At 44.0% G+C, this 19,197-nt stretch overlaps 1 protein-coding gene across 1 annotated transcript in view; it reads left to right on the top strand.

Annotated features, from left to right (window-relative positions):
• Positions 1-18,721, top strand: part of AKAIN1 (A-kinase anchor inhibitor 1) — a 182,690-nt gene extending 163,969 nt beyond the window's left edge. The window contains exon 4 of the mRNA XM_069622093.1: positions 17,563-18,721. Within this exon, the coding sequence (XP_069478194.1) occupies positions 17,563-17,756 (194 nt within the window). The 3' untranslated portion in view covers positions 17,757-18,721. The remainder of the gene's footprint in view (positions 1-17,562) is intronic.
• Positions 18,722-19,197: the final 476 nt, after the last annotated feature.

Genomic DNA, 19,197 nt, shown 5'->3' with positions numbered 1-19,197 from the left:
TATGTCTTCCATGTGAAAAAGAGAGATCTAGGGTTAGTTTCTCCACCTATTATAGACTGAGAGGTTACACGCAGTCGTTCAGTGACCTTGCCGTGATTATTTGATAATTATATTTATTTTTCCCCCTCATAGATCAGAGCGTTCGGTCCAATTTACGACCCTTTTCTCATTGCTTATTTCAATTCTATTTCACACGGTAAACCATTTTTCTTAGCTTTCCTCTACCCGTTCTATTATGTGCGGACTAGTTTTTGTTATGCCCGATTTACATTTTATACTAGGTATCTGCACCACATTAATTTTTCGTATCAATCGATCTTATTTCGCACTTTTGCGCTTCTTGATTCAAATGACTTCTAGTTTATCGATTATCTAGAGGTCCATACTCTATCACAACATATAACCTCGTTTCAAGATGGCCGATCTTTCAGCCTGATTACTCCTTTGTCCTTCTTGTTTATCTATAACTCTAGTCCTCTATTTATCTCCATGGTCACATGCTGTTTCCATGGTTTGTGAACAACAAGCTGCTTGGCTGAACAGACCCTGTTCAGGATTGTCCCCCTACGCTCCAGGTAAGTGCTAATGCATTAGCATTTGTCTATCTAGGGACCAGGGATAAAGTTCCTTAGTCTCATTATTCTTTTTTCCTTACACTTTCTTTAGTTGATACTCTACCTAATCCATAATTGCCGGATTCTTCAGCAGACCGGCCGCACAATCTTGACATCAGTTTCACATCAGCTTCAAGAATTGTGCCTTGTGCACATCCTAATCATGGTAATTTTTAACATTTCAGTTTGCCTTTATTATACATCACGTTACGTTTTCAGTACTCCATTTTAGATTGCTGAGTTTTTTATACTAATCAGGACTCCATTCCTGTTCAGCTTGTTTATTTACGTGACAGAACTCCTACATTCTGAGGCACTCCTGCAGCGACAGCGGGATATTTGAGGTCCACACTTTGCGTGGGCTCTTCTATTGATTATTTACCGCCATCCACATTCTGGCTAGGTATGTTATTCGATTTTTATATATTTCATACTAATGTCCGTTACTTTTAAACAATGAGCTTGACATTGATCAGGCTCTGTTATTTACAGATTTCTAGTATCTTTTTGGGAATTGGTCGTGTCTCTAGGAACTAACTGATACACGAAGACAGTCTGTTTACTTATTTTTCCTGCTTCGTCGGATTCTTTGTTTCTGACACTTTCTACACACAAAGGTAATGACTTTCGCATTTCTTCCCCACTAGATCGATGGAGCTTAGGAACTACTAGCTTTTTTTCCCTGTATATTCACGTTATTTTATGTTTCACCATCTACTTGATAGGTCCCATTAGAGGGATCATTCCACTGAACTATAATATGTTGTACGTTTGACTATCTATTTTACAGGAAGGGGTGTCTAAATTGCCCTTCAGTTTTTCTCTCAAACATGGACCACATAATTCAGCTTATAATGTTGCATGTATTACAACGCATATTATGACATGTTACAACTAACGTCACCAAATTTTTTAAATTGTAAAATTGAATATGTTATGAACAATATATGAACTGTGCCTACAATATTTTCTCTACTGAATTTGTCTTTTTCCTTTTACATATAGAGTCCAAGTTTGGCCTTATGAAGAAGAGGAGAACTTCCTCGAAACACGTCGCTATTTAATTTGAACTCCATTTTTTCTCAATTTGAGCTTCATCTATTGATTCCATTTTGTTTCTAGGCACTGTAAACAATTTCGCTCTGAACTATAATTCTGGCTGAAAATAATATAGCTTGGCTATAAGTACATATTTGTTTATCTCACACTTCTGTGTCTGACCATATTTGTTAGAAACAAAAATATGTACAATGCCTATAACTCAATTTGAACAACTGTATTGGATTAATCCAAATATTTGAAAGTGTGCAGGGGACGGGAGGGTTTCCAAGTTGAATCCTCTTTCTTTTTACTGTTTATTGTCGGGTTCTTGTGCCATGACCCCAGTTCCTCCCCCGCACCTAAAAATGTATTTAACATAATCCTCGAATTTCTTTACTAAACTTACTTACCATAGGTGTGCACTTCTATCTAAACCCTTGGATCTTTTAGATATGCCAAGAGCTGTTCTCAGAGCATTGTTTTGCAGGATTTGAATCCTGTGGATGGTGGATTTATTGGCACTGATGTATAAAACATTACAGTAATCAAGCCTGTATAGAATAGGGGCTCTAGCCAGGATGATGCAGTTGCCTTCTGAAAGAAATGGTTTGCCTGTTCTCATGAGCTTACAGGTATAGGCTGTGGCTGAAGCCAAAGATTTCACCTGTTTGGAAAAAGAAAGGGTGGCATTGAGGTAGAAGCCAAGTGTCTTTACATCCTTAGCCACCTTAATCAGGTTACTGTCGATGTCAAGTGAGGAATAGTCAAGACCTAGTTTCTGTAGGTTAGATTGGATGCACAGGATGATAAGCTTTGTTTTATCATCGTTCAGGCATAGACCATGCGTTGCCATCCATGCATGGAGAATGAGATACACTCTATTTACCAAGGCCAAATCCTTGTTGTAATCCCCAGAAAGTGGGTGGAGAATCTGTGTATCATCCGCATAGTTCATGTAGGTGATACCCAGAAGGTCCAGATCATCAGAAAGGGGCTTAGTAAATATATTGTATAGGGTGGGGGAGACACAGGAACCCTGTTACATGCCGCAGGTGTAGAGGATCGGGTCTGCACTGCTGCTGGAGAGAACACCCTCATAGTCCTGTCGCTTAAGAAGGACTCAATCCAAGTTATAGCCTCTTTGGAAAAATGGGCAGCTGTGTCTAGGTGGCTGCATAAGACCTTGTGGTTAACAAGGTCAAATGCCGTTGAGAGATCGAGCAGTAAGAGGAGGGCTGATTTCCCTATATCTCGCAGCTCATCAATTTGTGCCTTCAAATCAAGGGCAGTCTCGGTCCCATGTTTAGGTTGGAAGTCTGATTGTCACGCACCTAGGAGCTTATGTAGCTCTAGGAATTGTTTCATTTGATTGTAGGCAATCTTGTCTAAGATTTTTAACAAAAATGGCACTGCCGTAATGGGACGGTAATTAGTAGGTATGAGTGGATCTAGGGTTTGCTTCTTTAGCAAAGGCAGCACCCAAGATTGTTTAAGGTTAGCAGGGACAGAGCTCGAGGCAAATTAAGTGTTAACAAGTTTAGAGACAAAAGGGGCGAGATCTCCTACAGCATCTTTTATGAGCTGGGCGGGGGGCACAGATCGCCCTGGCAATTAGAAGGCTCAAGTGAGAGGATGACTTTCTCTACCTCAAGAATGGAGGTTTTAGTGAACTTGAAGCGAGCTATAGAGTCATGTTCCTTCATGGGATAGTCGGTAGCGTTGTCAATGGAGTGGGGTATGTTGAGTATGACTTCTTTTGGGCAATGTTGTTGAGTGCCTGTTGAATGTCCGAACACCATTTTTTATCTTTGGTGTATATGTCGGGAATGACAATCGGAGATTCTAATTCCTTGAGGATGGAGAACAGTTCCCTCATACTGGAATTAGTGTTGGATATACGCTTATTGTATGAATTATGCTTGGCTAAATAGATTTCCTTTTTGTAAAGAGATGAGATTCCAAATAGTTTAGTTTTGCTGTCTTCTGATGGGAGTAACCTCCACAAAGTTTTGCAACTCCTTTTTTAGAAGTCGTAGATCTTTTAGTTGTGGGGTGATCCACTTGTTTAGGTGGGCTTTGGGTTTGCTTGTTCTGAGTTTCATTGGGGCAATATTGTTGAGTGTAGTTAACATGATCTTATTATACTCCTCGCCAAGCGTTTCTTGGTCTGAGGGTCCTTTGAAGTGTATTCAAAAGTATTCCAAAGAGTTCTAGTATAAACGTCTAAAGTATTTAAAGTGGTTCTGGTGTGTATATGAAATGAATATATAATTTTATAGAAGCCATGTGTCTTTACATCCTTAGCCACCTTAATCAAGTGGTCACCTTAATTAAGTAAGAGTTTCTTTGGTGTGCATGTCTAACTAAGGTTCAGTCTACTTACCTACAGCTCACATCTTCCTCTTAAAATAAGGCTGACTGCTCTGCCACTCTACCAAGGGCCTGAGTTAGTACAGACTGATACTAAGAGTTGGAGATCTACACACCACTGGGATAGCTAAAATCGTACTACCATTAAGACTTTAGGAAATCTTCCCTAACACATGGGACTTCCTATTTAAAATTTTGTAACAATATGGATTTGTTCCATACATGATGTCTATTATTAAACTGCTGCACAGTTAGCCGATAGCTAGGATTACAGTGGGGCGAGGGGTGATGCAAGTCTTCCCATTGGGAAGAGGCACAAACCAGGGATGTCTGCTTTCCCTCTGCCCTTCAGATGAATAAGTCCTCTGTTTGCTGACTTACTTAGACATAGACACAAACACGGGGGAATCAGGCTGCAAGGCTTGCCATATATAATCTCACTGTATGCAGACAAGGTGCTAGTATATGTTAGAGACTCGGTCACTAATTTCTCACCAATATTGACTGATGTCATTAAATTCAGTGAATACTCGAGCTTGATCGTCAACTGGTCAAAGTCTGAGATACAATACCTGGGGCTTAAAGTGTCTAGAAACAAAGAAAGACTATTTGCAAATAATGTAGAGGCATATATCGATATCCTTCAATCTAAATTAACACGATGGGCAAAAATGCCCATCTCTATAATGTGCAAGGTGGCCCTGCGCGAAATGGTGGTACTACTGAACATGTTGTCTTATTTTTTTTAATATCTCTATAGTGTTACAAATTGTTATTTAAGATGCTGAAAACTATGGCAAATCGTTTCATATGTGTCAGAGTGCTAACTACCCGTATGTTAATGCTGAAAGAAAAACTGCAGCGTCAAAGAAACTAGAAGCAGTCCTTAGTACAGGCTACACCACCTCATGTCCTTATGATCCCTTGACGGCTACGCTTCAAGCGTAGTGCAGGATTTTAAAGTGACTAATTGTAGATCAACCATACTGCCGAGGTGCGCTGATCGGGTTTACTGGATACTGGGTTGACATTGGACATAGCAATTAGCAAATGCTGCATGCGATAGTGGGCTTGAGAATATGGGAGGTGGCTTCATGATGGAGCGTTCCTAGATATACAGGAGCTGCTAGAGAGACTAGGTCACAGCCCCATAGTAATACTCTAATATATGCGGGTCCGAACGGCCCTGAGTTCAGAGTTGCCAGTGTTTCCGAAGGAGACACGGCCTCGCACAGATGTGTTGACTTTCTGCTCTCCATCAAGTCATGTATGTAAAAAGTTCATAACAGTCTTCTATAATCCAGTCCATCCTGGAATACAGGGAGCCCCAGCTAGGGGCTGTGTGGGAAGGGCAGCATGGGAGTGGACATAGATGACGACATGTGGCTCAGAGCGGACCTACTAAGCAAGGAGGTTTCTTTCATCTTCAAATTTAGGCTAATGCGTTTCATGATTCTACATAAATTGCAACATACATGAGCTGCTCTAAATAAATACCAGAGAACTGTCACACTTTCCTGGCCGAGATGCGGAACCATGGACACAGAACATCTACATATATTTTAGGCTTGCCCACAACTCATACCACATTGGTCCAGTCCATTCGCTGCACTGTCCATAATGGTGGGGTTAGACGTCCCTGTTTATCCCTGCTGGGCAATACTGGGTTGCTACAGCACAAGGGTGAGGGTGACATGTTACTTTCTTCATATTGCATTTCTCTTGGCTAATAGAGTAATATTATTAAAGTGGAAAGAGGGCACTCTCTCGACACTACAACACTGGTTGGCGGCTCTGACATGAGCCAACGACAATGAGGAGTTAGATATCTTATGTGTGTCACAGGGGCAGTTTGATTTAGAAATACTGTTCTGTCCAGTCACAGAGTAGTCTTTCTAAACCAGTCTTTTTTTATTATGTTTTTTTTTTAATTAAAAAGGTCTTTTGACCTTGAACAGTTACACATTATGTACACTGATTGCCTAATGTCTGTTGCACTGCCATATGAAGACATGTTTATAGAGTATGCCATGCCAAGTGATTAAATACAGGTTTTTAAATAAATAACACATAAGAGAGGATTTATCCATCGGGAGGCCGAAAGGAATAGAGTTTAGGTGTATGCGGCTCTTCCAACCCTAAGCAGCTGCAAGTGGTTGAACGGGTTTGATACACTGACCCCCTCCAACAAACCACATACAATGTTACAGGATGTCAATCAGTACCCCATAGTTGATTGTGTTGAAGGCTTTTAAGAGACCCAGTAAAACCATGAATCAGACACCAGCAGCCTCTTTCCAGCCGCCACTGGTAGGGTTGCAGCTTCAGTGCTGCACCCAGCACAGAAGCCAGGCTGGATTGTGGATAAGAATTGGGCAGCAGCCACACATACTGATGTATTTTTAGAGAAAGAACCTGTTGCAAAGTTTGACCTAAATAAGCTAGACCTGCAGTTGGCTGCTAACTAACAAGACAGTTAAGCTCAAGAGCAATATTTTTGGAGCCTCTATTTCCAATATTCAAGACTTCGGAGAAAGCGCGCCAGAATACAGAGGCATGAATCTGGGTGTGCCATGGCTCAAGCAAGGCCAAACATTTTTTAACATAATACAATGGTAGGGTGTTGGTGGGATAGAAAGTAGCCTTCATCCTGGTCATAATAAAAAACACATTGCTTGAAGAAATGTTGTCAAAGGCCCCGTGTGGCAGGGAGGACATTATTCTGAATATCAGAAATCTTCAGAGGGAAACTAGTAAACGTGTAGAGAATTCGCTGCAGGAATCAGAGGTAACTGGAGACAGGGGACCTATAACAGGTACATTTATAGTTTTATCTGGGCAAAAGCAATGTAGGTCTGTTATCAGCCGTTTCGATTTGAGAGGAGTAAAGGTTGGTCTTAGACAAAAATAGCTCTCTTGAAGATACCATGCAGCATTGCAATTTCGTGCATATGCAGCAATCCATCCTCGGTCCTCTGCATAACTAGCTGAAAGATTAAAGGACTGGGTGATTCCAGAATCTCATCAAGTAATGCCCTGAAATAGCCCCGGTATAAATCAAAAAAACAACTAATCAGAAATGCTGTGAAGAGCAAATCCGATTTGCATGAAGGTAAGAAATCATCATAACACTATTCAGTGGTTGACAAAGTACTGTTACAATATTCTTTTGGGCTAACAATCACATTGACATCACTGTTAAGAGAGATGCCCCCCCAAATTGTCTTTAAAAGGGAAGAAAAGGAGGAACGCTGAAGCCCTTACCTTCTGCAAAGTCTACTCCACCCATTTCTGCCAATGAACTGCACTTGTATAATCGAGAAACAAAATATTCCATGCAGACAGCAAGTCTTACCCAAAACTCGTCATCAGCCATCTATGATTTAGGAGGATGATAAAGACAAAAGGAGTAAAACAGTTTAGGGCTCATTTTTGGAGTCCTCTTAATTCGGCGCCTGGGACCTCGTACTTTTGTGGGCACAGGTACCCTATGCTGAGGTTTCCTCATTTGCACAGCAGAGTACACAAGGGGAGGGTAAAAGGGAGGTGTACACATTTGTATGCTGTCCTTTTACACTCCGCCGTCCAAATTAGGTAAACGACGCCTGCCATGCATGGCAGGCAGTGTTTACAATGGATTCCTATGCAGTCTGCCTAGATTTTGCTGGTGTAAATAAGCCAGCGGACTCCATAGGAATACACAGCATTTGAGCCAAAAATATAATTAATACCGTCACAGATGCTGTAGTATTTCTATGGTGGTGAGAAAGGGGGTGGCGGAATCGTAAGTTACACATGAAACTGGATTGTGATGTGCATAAAAGGCTTAAAAGCCTTCTTTTACGCCTTCCATTTACGTTACCCCACATTCGAAAATCAGCTCCTGTGCATTAAAAGAAAAAGGTACTGGATTTGAAAATGTCGCCATGCCCATTGCCAGACGTCATAATAGCCTTAACACTCATCTTCGGCCCTCGGGGAGAGGTCAGTTTATAGCATCAACCTGGGTTGCTGGCAATTAAGCCAAATTTGTGACGTCTTTTCTAGGCGCTAATGCCAAATTAAACTCAAAAGAGCAGCATATTTTTGTGAGTATGGTTTTCAACCAAAAACATGCCTTCTCCCCTTCTAGCTGAGTGCATACGACTGATGTGCTCGGCTAATAGCTTAGCCCATCTTAAAAGAACTCAAATAAAAGGTGTGTATAAGCTCATTTATGGTAAGAGTTATTCTTTTATGTCACACTGTATAAGAATATATTGGTATTGGGCATGGCTTATCCAGATCCAATTTGGGACTGGGGGCTTCACCCTTGTGGATTTCAAAGGAAGTGAGATAGTAGGGGGGTGGGCCTTCCATACGGCCATCTTCATGGCATGTTCATAGTAAATTCAAAGTGCACGCAAGCTCATTTTGCAAGTCCATGGAGGTAGTAATGAGGGTACCAAGGACCGGCGTAGACGTCTTACTGTTGCCTCGACACCTTCGTTCTCGCTCCATAGCATTTTTGTCCTGTTTCAAGATCGAGGGGACAGTAGAACAGGAGTTATGTTTCTGCCTCCCATTTCACCTCTGCCTTCAAAAACCACTTGGATTAACGACAGCATGACATTTTCATGCTGGAAGAAAAACTTGTGGATCCCTGTGAAACCTGCCCGCTTTTTACACCAGCAAAGTGTACAGGCCAGCTTAGTTTACTCATTGTGCACTGCAGAGTGCAAGCGGGAGGTGTAAAGGTGCTTCCGCTACCATTTTACATCTCCCTTCTGCACTCTGCAGAGCAAATGAAAAAAATGGTTCACAGGGGACAAGAGCGGTCAGCTCCATGGCAACAGTGAAGCATGCTGTTCCAATCTTTCACAAGAGGTTTGGACAACTCCCCGATTGCTTGAATCAATGATGAGTGCAAGTGAACCTCACTCGGGTGCACATAGGGATGTGCATAGATGGTAAATGGCCATGTGCAGGCAGTGCCATGCATGGTGACTGTGCGGCTCGCTGCAAGCAATGCATACCTGCACTGTTATAGGCACTGCCGCTTTAAGGCAGTCTATGAAAGGGACGTCACAGCATGATGTGACATAGGGAAAAGGAGGGGGTTTAAGGAAAGAGGGAGGAAATGATTCACTTCCATATTGTAATCGAATAAAGAAGGTTACATACTTTCCAGCTGGTGTGTCTCGGTTATTCTTACAAAGGTGAAAGCTTTTTAACAACTGGCAACGAGGGGTAAAACACACCAGCGTCCTCCTGTTCCAGACACTAGCAATCCTGCTACACGTTCATCCACCTGCGCCAGTGATCCCACAGGTGCAGAGTGCCGAGCCGTGCGGCCCACACGTTCTCACGTGAGCAATCCTGCATGCTCCTCAAAGTTTGCTGAGTGTTGGGACCAAGAGTCGCGCTCCCCCCACACCAGCGATCCCGCTGAGTGTGTCCTCCTGCCGATGATCCCACCAGGCATCCGCACCTGCAGCAAGCCCTGTGTGTGTGCCGGCGATCCCGCCGAGCGCCCACGTTCCAGTGGCTCCTCCTCTCCAAGCCAGCAATCCCGCTGTGTCTCCTCCACCTTCAGCGAGCCCCTACACGTGGTGCAGTGAAGAAACCCTCAGGCAGCGGCCCACCTCACGAGGACAGCCCCACAGACACACTGTGGAAGACATGCAGCCTGACACGAACGCCCCTCATCCTACAACCAGAACCGGTACCCCATAGCCTAGGAGGGCCCCCCCCATTTGGGTACAACAGCACCAAGGGTGAAGGAGGCCTCAAACCACTGCACATACCTAAATCGTTGTGCTCAAATATTAAGCACACCACAACATCGAGTGCTCCTGAGCAAGTTCAGCAGGACATCACGCATAGAAATACAGGATGCAAATAAACCCCCAGAAATGAGCATGCCCCACGAACCATGAGCACATCCCCTGATCAGGCCGGGCAGGCCACACAGCCCCCTCCACCAGTTACATGGTCGACGGCGACAGCAGACGCATGCCCCCGCCTTTCTCCATGACCCCACAGGCAGACAAAGGCCCACGGTGGGTTGAGTGGTTTGAGGACTTTAACGACTTTATTGCAGCTGCAGGAGAAGAGACCTCTCCATGTTTGCACAGCATGGATATCAACACGGCTGGCGCAGAGTTAAAAAAAACGAATCAAAACCATCCCTCCAGCAGAACAAACCGACTTTAGCTCCTTAATAACCTCCCTCAACAAAAAACGTCATTGAACCCAACATGGACTATGAAAGGTATATGGTTAATCAATGCACACAGTGCAACAATGAAACAGTGGACAAATTCATCACCAGACTTCAAATTAAGGGAGCACACTGCCAATTCCACGCATTTTCTCTAGAAGAAGACATTTGTCTGCGTGTAATAGAAGGGTGCCTCTCACCTACCCTAAAAAAGCAACTCCTCAAGCAGCCCCTCACCATCAAAGAAGTAAGTGAAATGGCCGGAATCCTTAAAAGGGTTGACAAGCAGGCCACACAAATGACCAGCACAACCTCGCTCAAACAAGAAAAACATTATGTAATAGCAGCACTTCAAACTAACAACACCAGGACAGGTGAAAGGCCTGCAACTCAAACTACACTCCGACCCCACAAATGCAAAGGCAATGCTATAGGTGTAGGATGGGAATTGTGGCAGGGAAGGCCACTTTCAGTCTGTTTGCAGAGAGGGCAAACCTTTCCACACGCCATGACCAACCTCGTCACCGCAATACAGATCATACCAAAGGACACTGCCAAGTCAATCATACCAGATGTGTCCTTATCAACAAGGACCAAGGAGATAAATGAGGGTAGTGGAAGAGCTATACCCAGAGGACGATTTCCAAGAATACGAACCACAGGAATTAAATCCACGAATCAAGGACGAATATGATGGTCCACCTCCACCTCGTTCAGGCTACCAAGCCATGTCTCAAAACTCCCAAGACTATGAGAGTGATCACTTTGACTTATATTCACAAGATGAATTTGTAAACCTCATCAAGGCCGAAGAGGAGGCATGGGAAGCACCACGAATAGCAGTGGACATTTGTGACAAGCGATTCTGTTTCCTCATTGACTCGGGAGCCACAGTAAACATTATGGGGGAGAAAGAATTCCAACAACTTCAAGACAAGCCACCACTAACACAGACACCCTCCAGGATATTCCAATGGGGTGCCGACGTTCCCCTGCACTGTGTTGGTTCATTCAAAAGACTACTTATTCACGGAGACAAGTCAACTCCGACCATAATACATGTAATAAGGAGCCCATAATGGGCGATGCCTGTTGAGCTACAAGACAGCTTCCTGTCTAGGCCTCATCGACATAAATGTACAGGAGGGTGATACGATCAGCTGAACTGCACCTAGAGGTGAAACCTGAGGACACATATACAACATTGGTCACACACCACCGATGAGCCAGAGCATCTCGAAAGATGACATTCTGAAGGAATTTCCCCATCTATGCCAAGGCCTAGGAAAAATGAAAAGTTCACCAATCAAGCTACATATTGATCCAGCGGTCCGTCCAGTCCCACAGCACCCACGCAGAGTTGGATTCCACCTGCAAGCGGCGGTATCAAATGAACTAAAGCAACTCCTTTGAGATGATATCATAGAACCAGCCATTGGACCAACGCCTTTGGTCTTTCCACTTGTGATCGTCCCAAAGGAAGGGGGTCGACTGTGACTGTGCGTCGACATGAGAGTAGCCAACACAGCCATCCAAATGGAGCACCATCCGGGACCCAAGATCGAAGACATGATCGTTCAATTAAACAATGCCGTTCTGTTTTCAAAACTGGGCCTGAATCAATGATACCATCAATTGGTACTCCATCCAGAGTCACAACCAATCACCACATTTGCATCCCATGATGGACTATTCTGTTACAAACGACTAAACTTTGGGATATCGTCGGCAGCTGAAATTTTTCATGAAACAATCAGGCAAATCATCAGACTGGTGAGAGAAACTTTAAATTACAGCGACGACATCCTCGTGTTTGGAAAGACTCAAAGAGAACATGACAAAGCACTTTGTGCCGCCTGTACTGACTGACCCTAAACCTGGAGAAGTGTCGATTCAGCAAGTCCAAGCTCAAATTCTTTGGACACATCTTCTCAGCCGACGGATTGACTCCAGACCCAGAAAAAGTCTCCACCATCTTCCACTTGCAGAGACTTGCAGAGACCTAATCGGGCCGCCGACGTAAGATCGTTCCTGGGGATGGCCGGATATTGCGCTCGCTATGTACCGCACTTTGTCACCATCACTGAACCCCTTTGCCACCTGTTGCAAAGAGGTCCCGTTCGCCTGGACAGACGAATGCCAAAGGGCATTTGACTCCATCAAACTAGCCCATGCAGAAGCCTGGAAGCTCGCCTACTTTTACCCTGATTGGCATACTGAAATCGTAGTGGACGCCAGTCCAGTGGGTTTAGGAGCCATCCTTGTACAAACCAGCGGCCCGGACACCCATCCGAGACATGTAATTGCCTATGCTAGCAGAGTGTTGGCTCCAACGGAATCGGCGTACTCCCAGGCAGAAAAGGAAAGTCTGGCAGCTGTCTGGGCCTGTGAACATTTTCACAATTTTATCATTGGAAGAATATTCACACTAATAACAGATCACCAGGCTTTGCTATCCCTTTTTGGGAATCAAAGGACAAAAATGCCCCCCATAATTGAACGCTGGGGCATCTGTGTTCAAGAATATGATTTTGGCATTATCCATCGACCAGGAGGCGAGAACAATCCAGCCAGCTATTTATCTAGGCACCTGACAGAAAAACCCATCCCCAGATCCGGTGATGCCGAATATGTAAGCTATATAACAGCCAACACACTACCCCCGGCCATTTCCATCGAAACCATTGCAGCTGCTTCAGAAGCAGATCCCTCCATGGTGTTAGTGATAAGCTTGACAGAAAACAATAAATGGAAAGACTTCCGGAGAGCAGTACAGAGACACCCTGATGCATGCAGAGATGAGCTGGAAAGGTACGCCAAGACACACACCGTACTTGCCGTCCAGGACAAGATGATCCTATTAAAGGGGATGCTGGCTAGTGATACCAGCGACACTCAGATCTGACATCATGAAGACAGCCCACGAAGGCCATAGAGGCACGGACAACACCAAAAGACAACTCAAGTGCCACGTCTGGTTCCCCTTCATAGATGCTATGGTCAACAGGTGGGTGAAGAACTGCACAGCCTGCCAATGCATCGCAAAAGCGGATCCCCCGGTACCGCTCCGAATAACCACAATCCCTTACCACCCATGTGAACGAGTTGTGGTCAATTTTTATGGCCCACTCGAAACAGGCGAATACCTACTATTATTCATTGACAAACATTCAAGGTTCCCCATCGTAAAGAAAGTGAAGTCCACAGCATTCACCCACGTAGCCGTAACGTTCCACAAAGTCATCAGCGAATGGAGTATCCCAAACACAATAAAGTCAGACAACGGTCCACCGTTTAGTGGACACGAGTTCGGAATATTCACAAAGCACATGGGGTTTGTACATCAAAGGATCACACCACGCTGGCCCCAAGCCAACGGGATGGCAGAAAGTTCATGGCCTCAATTAAAAAGACAATGTAACGAGCAAGAGTTGAGGGGTCAGACCCCCACCAAGCCTTATGCAGAATGTTGAGAGACTATCGAAATACCTCACATGAGGTAACCAACAAAACCCCAGCTGTGCTCATGATGAAATACCAAGTTAGAAGCAGACTTGTCAACAATCCAACAACACGACACGAACCAGATCAAGAGGGACGGCGAACGAAAGGAGAAAACCAAACTCCAGACAGATTAAAAGAGGAGAGCTCAGTCAAAAGAACTTCACATAGGAGACAAAGTTTGGGTTCAACAGAATATGACCAAGAAAATTGACTCAAGGTATTACCCAGAGCCTCTCCAAATAATCACTGTAAAAGGGACTGTGATCACGGCTGCAAGCGAGTCAAAGGATGTGACCAGAAATAGTTTGATGTTCAAACGTGTCCTGAGGGGAGAAGAAGAGAGACTGCCACCGTTTGACCCAGACCCTGAGCACTATGACATGCAAGATGAAGAGTGGGATCCCCTCGAACCGCAGGTTCAATGTCAGTCAGATCCACACGACCAGACTGACGGTGGCTCAAGTCGAGAGTCATGAGGACGACCCCAAAGGGTCATCAAGAGACCTCCAAGACTTGTAGAAGAATGTTAAACCACAGTTAAAAGAGTTCCAGTTAACTACCTCGCAAGGATATTTCATTCAGGGGTGCTGTTACACTTTAAGGCAGTCACTGAAAGGGACGTCACAGCAGGATGTGATGCAGGGAAAAGGAGGGGGTTTGAGGAAAATAGGGAGGAAGTGATTCACTTCCATATTGTAATCGAATAAAGAAGGTTCCTAACTCTCCAGCTGGTGTGTCTCTGTTATTCTTAAAAAGGTGAGTGGCACAGGTCATCAAGTGGGCAACAGGTGACATAGCCATCATAGAGGAGCGAGGAATACACAACGATGCACAGAGCAACACGGGTAGTGCTATGCACTGAAAGCAGCACAGGAATCCTTGAGGGGTACAGGGAATATAAAGGGGCACAGCAAACACAAGCTGGCACAAGGCACACACTGCTCGGGCCGGTTGGGAATCAGACCCTGTACCCCGTGCAGCCACATTGCAAATGCACTGCGAATACCAATTCTAGTTATACCCTTGTGTGCATGGCCTCACCAGCTGGCATGACCTCTAAACGCAAGTCTTTTTGATTGAGTAATGTGTACACAATCACACTATGAAATCTACATCTTTTTAGTGACCTCCTAATGAAATCATGTGACTCTAAAAGTGTTTCAGACTAATACCTGTAGGTGGATTCTGTTTATTTCACACCCACTGCCCTATCTTTTGTGTATATTTTTGCTCACAGATAATGCATGCTTTTAGTAACAGGTCTCAAATATTCCACAGAGGAAATTATTCTGCAGTCATATGGCATACAACACTATATCAATGTATTAAAACTTTTAAGCTGCAAAATGCTTCAAAGTGATGACGGCATGGGGTGGAAGATCGAGAGAGGCAAGTGCAGGCCAGTTAGGGGAAACACGACTGGTTATTGCATTGTACTTTTGGTTGTCGCTGATGTGACGGATCAAACGTGTCTGTTTGCTGGTGGTATAGTAGAGATTAGGAGGGTATTGTTCAATATGGGGATGGGCTCTAGTTGGGGGGCACATTGCTGAAATGTAGGGGTTGTACAGAGTTCTGGCTTGTTGAAAAGGTATGGCGATTAAAGTGAGGGATGTATTGGTTAGCTGTGCTTGATGGAGGGGGCATTTCATGGGATATGCATTGTTAGGTTAGTCTGTAAAGCAATGAGTCAGAATAGCATTTGCGGTGAGTTTAGACATGTTGCAGTAGAGCAGACTGTTCCACACAGTAATTGGGTGTCATGTGTATGCTTGCACAGTAGCACCCTAGGGGTTGGCACATACAGACCAGTGTGCTCATAGTTGGAATAAGGGAGAGAACTGTTCAGAATCTCAGAGAAGAGTCAGTGAGTCCGTGTAGCGCTCTCAAAGGTCAACATGATAGCACTGCACAATAAGGACACAAGATGGCAAAGCCTTTAAGAATAGGTCACAGGTTGTGCACAATGGTTCCTTTCAAAGACCAAGGTCTGGATACACCTGGTGTGGTACAGTATGCCAATCAATGGACAAGTCAGGTGCTGTCACTAATACAGTTGTGATTTGGTCCAGCCAGTACAAACCCTCCTAACATAACATAGACAGGCTTGCAGACATGTACGATGGTCTTATGCTGCGGACCAATGTATTTATGTGTTTATGTATTTATTTATTCCATTTATATGATGCCCAAACCCTTGGGCAACAAAGGGTTTGCACAATGTATTCAGTAAAAGAGTTAGTGGCATCTAGGACAGGTTACATTAATCATGTTGGTCAAACAGCCATGTTTTCACAAGTCTCTTGAAGGCTGGGTAGGAGGGTTAATTCCTGAAATGAAGTGGTAGGGCGTTCCTGAGGGTGAGGGCTGTGACATGGAAACTCACACCACCTGCCTTAGCATGTTTGAATCGAGGGGTGACCAGAGAGATTGTGTTAGATGATCGCATGCACACACCTGCTGTTTCTTGGGGAGGCTATTGTTAAGGTAAAGTGGAGCCTCATTGTAGATGTAACAGTGAGCTTTAGTCAGGGTTTTAAAGTCAATAGTCAATGCGTGCTTTGATGGGCAGCCAGGGAGCCTCACAACGAGTTGGTGTGATGTGCTCAGGACATCGATGCCACAGCACTGAGCGCAAAGCTTTGTTATCTAATAATTGAAGTTTTGCTAGATAAGTTGCTAACATGCCCTTAAGTAGGACATTACAGTAGTCCGATTTCCTTAGTATAGTGGCTCTTGGGAGTGTTAAGCAATTGCTTGGTGAAAGGAATTGTCTACTCATGGAGATTAGTTTGATTTGCTTGGTCATAGTTTGCTTTGCGTCCAGGTAGACCCGTAAGGTTTTAACCTGTTTGTGGATTGGTACTGTTGTGCCATCAATGATTAGTGTAGAATGGGCTGTGTGAAGGTTCTTTAGGCGATAGCGTGATCCCACAATGATTAGCTCTGTTTTATCAGGCATAGGCATAGGTTGTGGGTGGCCATCCAATTTTGAATTGAGTGAGATTATTGATGGTAGCAGTGTCTCCTGGATGATTACCTCTGATGGGGATAAGCATGCGAGTATCATTTGCAAAGTTGGTATAGGTGATGTCCAGTGAATCAAAGATGTCAAAGAGGGGTTTAGTGTAGGTGTTGTAGAGGGTGGTTGACAGGCACAATGGTTGGGGAATGCCAAGCAGGGCTGTAATAGTGTCAACTGATGAATTTCCAATGAAGACTCTCGAGGTACGTTCACTAAGGAAGAAAGTTGACCCAGGGGACAGCTTCTTTGAAGAAGTGGAAGTGCAAGCTCAGCTGCTGGCATAGTGTGCCATGATCTACAAGTTGTAACGCTGCTGAGAGGTCAAGGAGGAGGAGAATAGCTAAGTTGCAGGAGTCGTGAAAACTGTCAAGCTGCATTTTAAGGTGAAGAATGGCAGTTTAGGTGTTATATTTAGGACAGAAGCCTGATTGTCTTGATCCTAATAGATAGTGGTGATCAAGGAAATGTTGAACTTGGGTTTAGGCACTACGGTCTAAGATTTTAGGCAGTAATGGGACAGAAGGGATAGGATTTTAATTAGCTGGAAGTGAGAGGTCCAGAGATGTTTTTTTGAGGAGTGAGTGACCCAACCTGTTTTGATATTGATAGGAACGATATTGTGGCAATTCTTACACATTAAGTATCTACTACTGATTGAAACACAACATCAATATTTGTGTGGCCTCAATTTTCAACTTCCTCTTTGCCGAGGATTACATCAAATGCTCAGCGTTCTATAAATGGTTTTGCAAGGCCTGAATGAATACTTGTCCTTATTCTTTGTTCACTTTTCCCCTTTTTGCCAGGTGAAAAGTCTGGAAATGCACAGGAGGAGGTCAAACTGCAAAATGCCAGCAAAGAGATTGTGCAAACAGCCATACAACAAGCGCTGCAACAAGTCTCGCAGGAAAGTCAACCCAGTGATAAGCAGTCAAACAGCACCGCCCCCTTACCAACAGGTACCGGGGCGTTAACAAAGAAGCAGAGCAAGAAAAAATGACGGAGCCGCCATCCATCTTCCGCCGGAGTCCATTTGGCTGCAGCTATTCCTGCTTCGCTCCTAGTATCCGATGTGTCGCTGGCGCAATGCAACTATTACGCAAACCAAAGCGTGTTCCGAATGTAGCAGTAGAATAGAGGTGGAAGAGTTTATGGTCGCAGAGAATTTCTTCCAAGTGCATTAGAGAATATCTTATTGACACAGTGCCTCCTACAAATGCAGCTAACAAATACGTCTAAAGCACAAAATCTCAAGAGAGCACAGCTTTATATCCAGGACTGTGCTGTTTTTATGCACTTCCTAATTGCAGTCATTGATCTTTGTTGTGTTTTTTGGTGACAGCTGTGTTCTGCTTACAGTACGTTTCTCCTCCCAAGGCACTTACAAACAAGATGGAACCTTTGATTTCATTTTAACAGTGACATATGCAGAATGGATTTTGGAGAACTTTTGTAAATAATTATGTTTGTGAGAGGGGTTGACATCGGAGCAAGGACAATCTTCGAGAATCTATGGGTGTCCATTTTTTTATATGCGGGGTAGCTTCTTTGTTTAATAGCAACGCACCCAAACTTTTTTTTAATGCTAAAACAGTTCAGCACAGGTTTTACTTTCCTCAGTATTAAAATGTAGTGATCATTAGTTGTGAGTTTTTCTTTAAGTGAATGTGTGGATTTGTATATAATGTCACTGAATATGCCATGCACATGCTGAACCATTAGGAGGCATGCTCGTGGGCAACACATAGGAGAACATACATCAGGAGAACTCCCAACCCATTGCTAAACATACTTGTTTGGAGTACAGCTTCAGAAAAGCGCATTTTTGTTACACTTTCGTGTCCCATTCAGGAAAGAATTAGAAGGACCTCAGCCCGTGTGTTTTAGGACAAATTCGCTTGTAATGCATCCTCCGTGAGTGGCTTTCACTGTAAGTGAGTCCTGGGTTCCCCCTTTTTGGTTTCTTTGAGGTGTTAAAAAGTCTGTAATACTGATCTACTCCACAGTGCAGCTGTAGAAAAGCCATGGATTAAAAGAAGGTACATAGTAGTACACAACGGTACCTAAACACACTATTGTTGGAGAAAAATAGGAAGGTCACTGCATGTCAACATCAGGATTCCACCATAGCGTTTTAACCCTTTCATTGTTCTTAAAGCGTACAAATATGCTTCAAAGTATGGTCCCGTTTTGCAAATAGGACTTATACATATCTTCCAGAGTGGGGGAGTGGGGGTCACTGCATGTCATCATCATGATTCCACCATAGCGTTTTAACCCTTTCATTGTTCTTAAAGCGTACAAATATGCTTCAAAGTATGGTCCCGTTTTGCAAATAGGACTTATACATATCTTCCAGAGTGGGGGAGTGGGGGTCACTGCATGTCATCATCATGATTCCACCATAGCGTTTTAACCCTTTCATTGTTCTTAAAGCGTAC

Source organism: Ambystoma mexicanum, chromosome 5q (genome assembly GCF_040938575.1).
Source record: "Ambystoma mexicanum isolate Mex_15411 chromosome 5q, UKY_AmexF1_1, whole genome shotgun sequence".
NCBI lineage: Eukaryota > Metazoa > Chordata > Amphibia > Caudata > Ambystomatidae > Ambystoma > Ambystoma mexicanum.
Note: the sequence above shows the minus strand (reverse complement) of the source record. Positions and strands in the feature narration are given on the sequence as shown.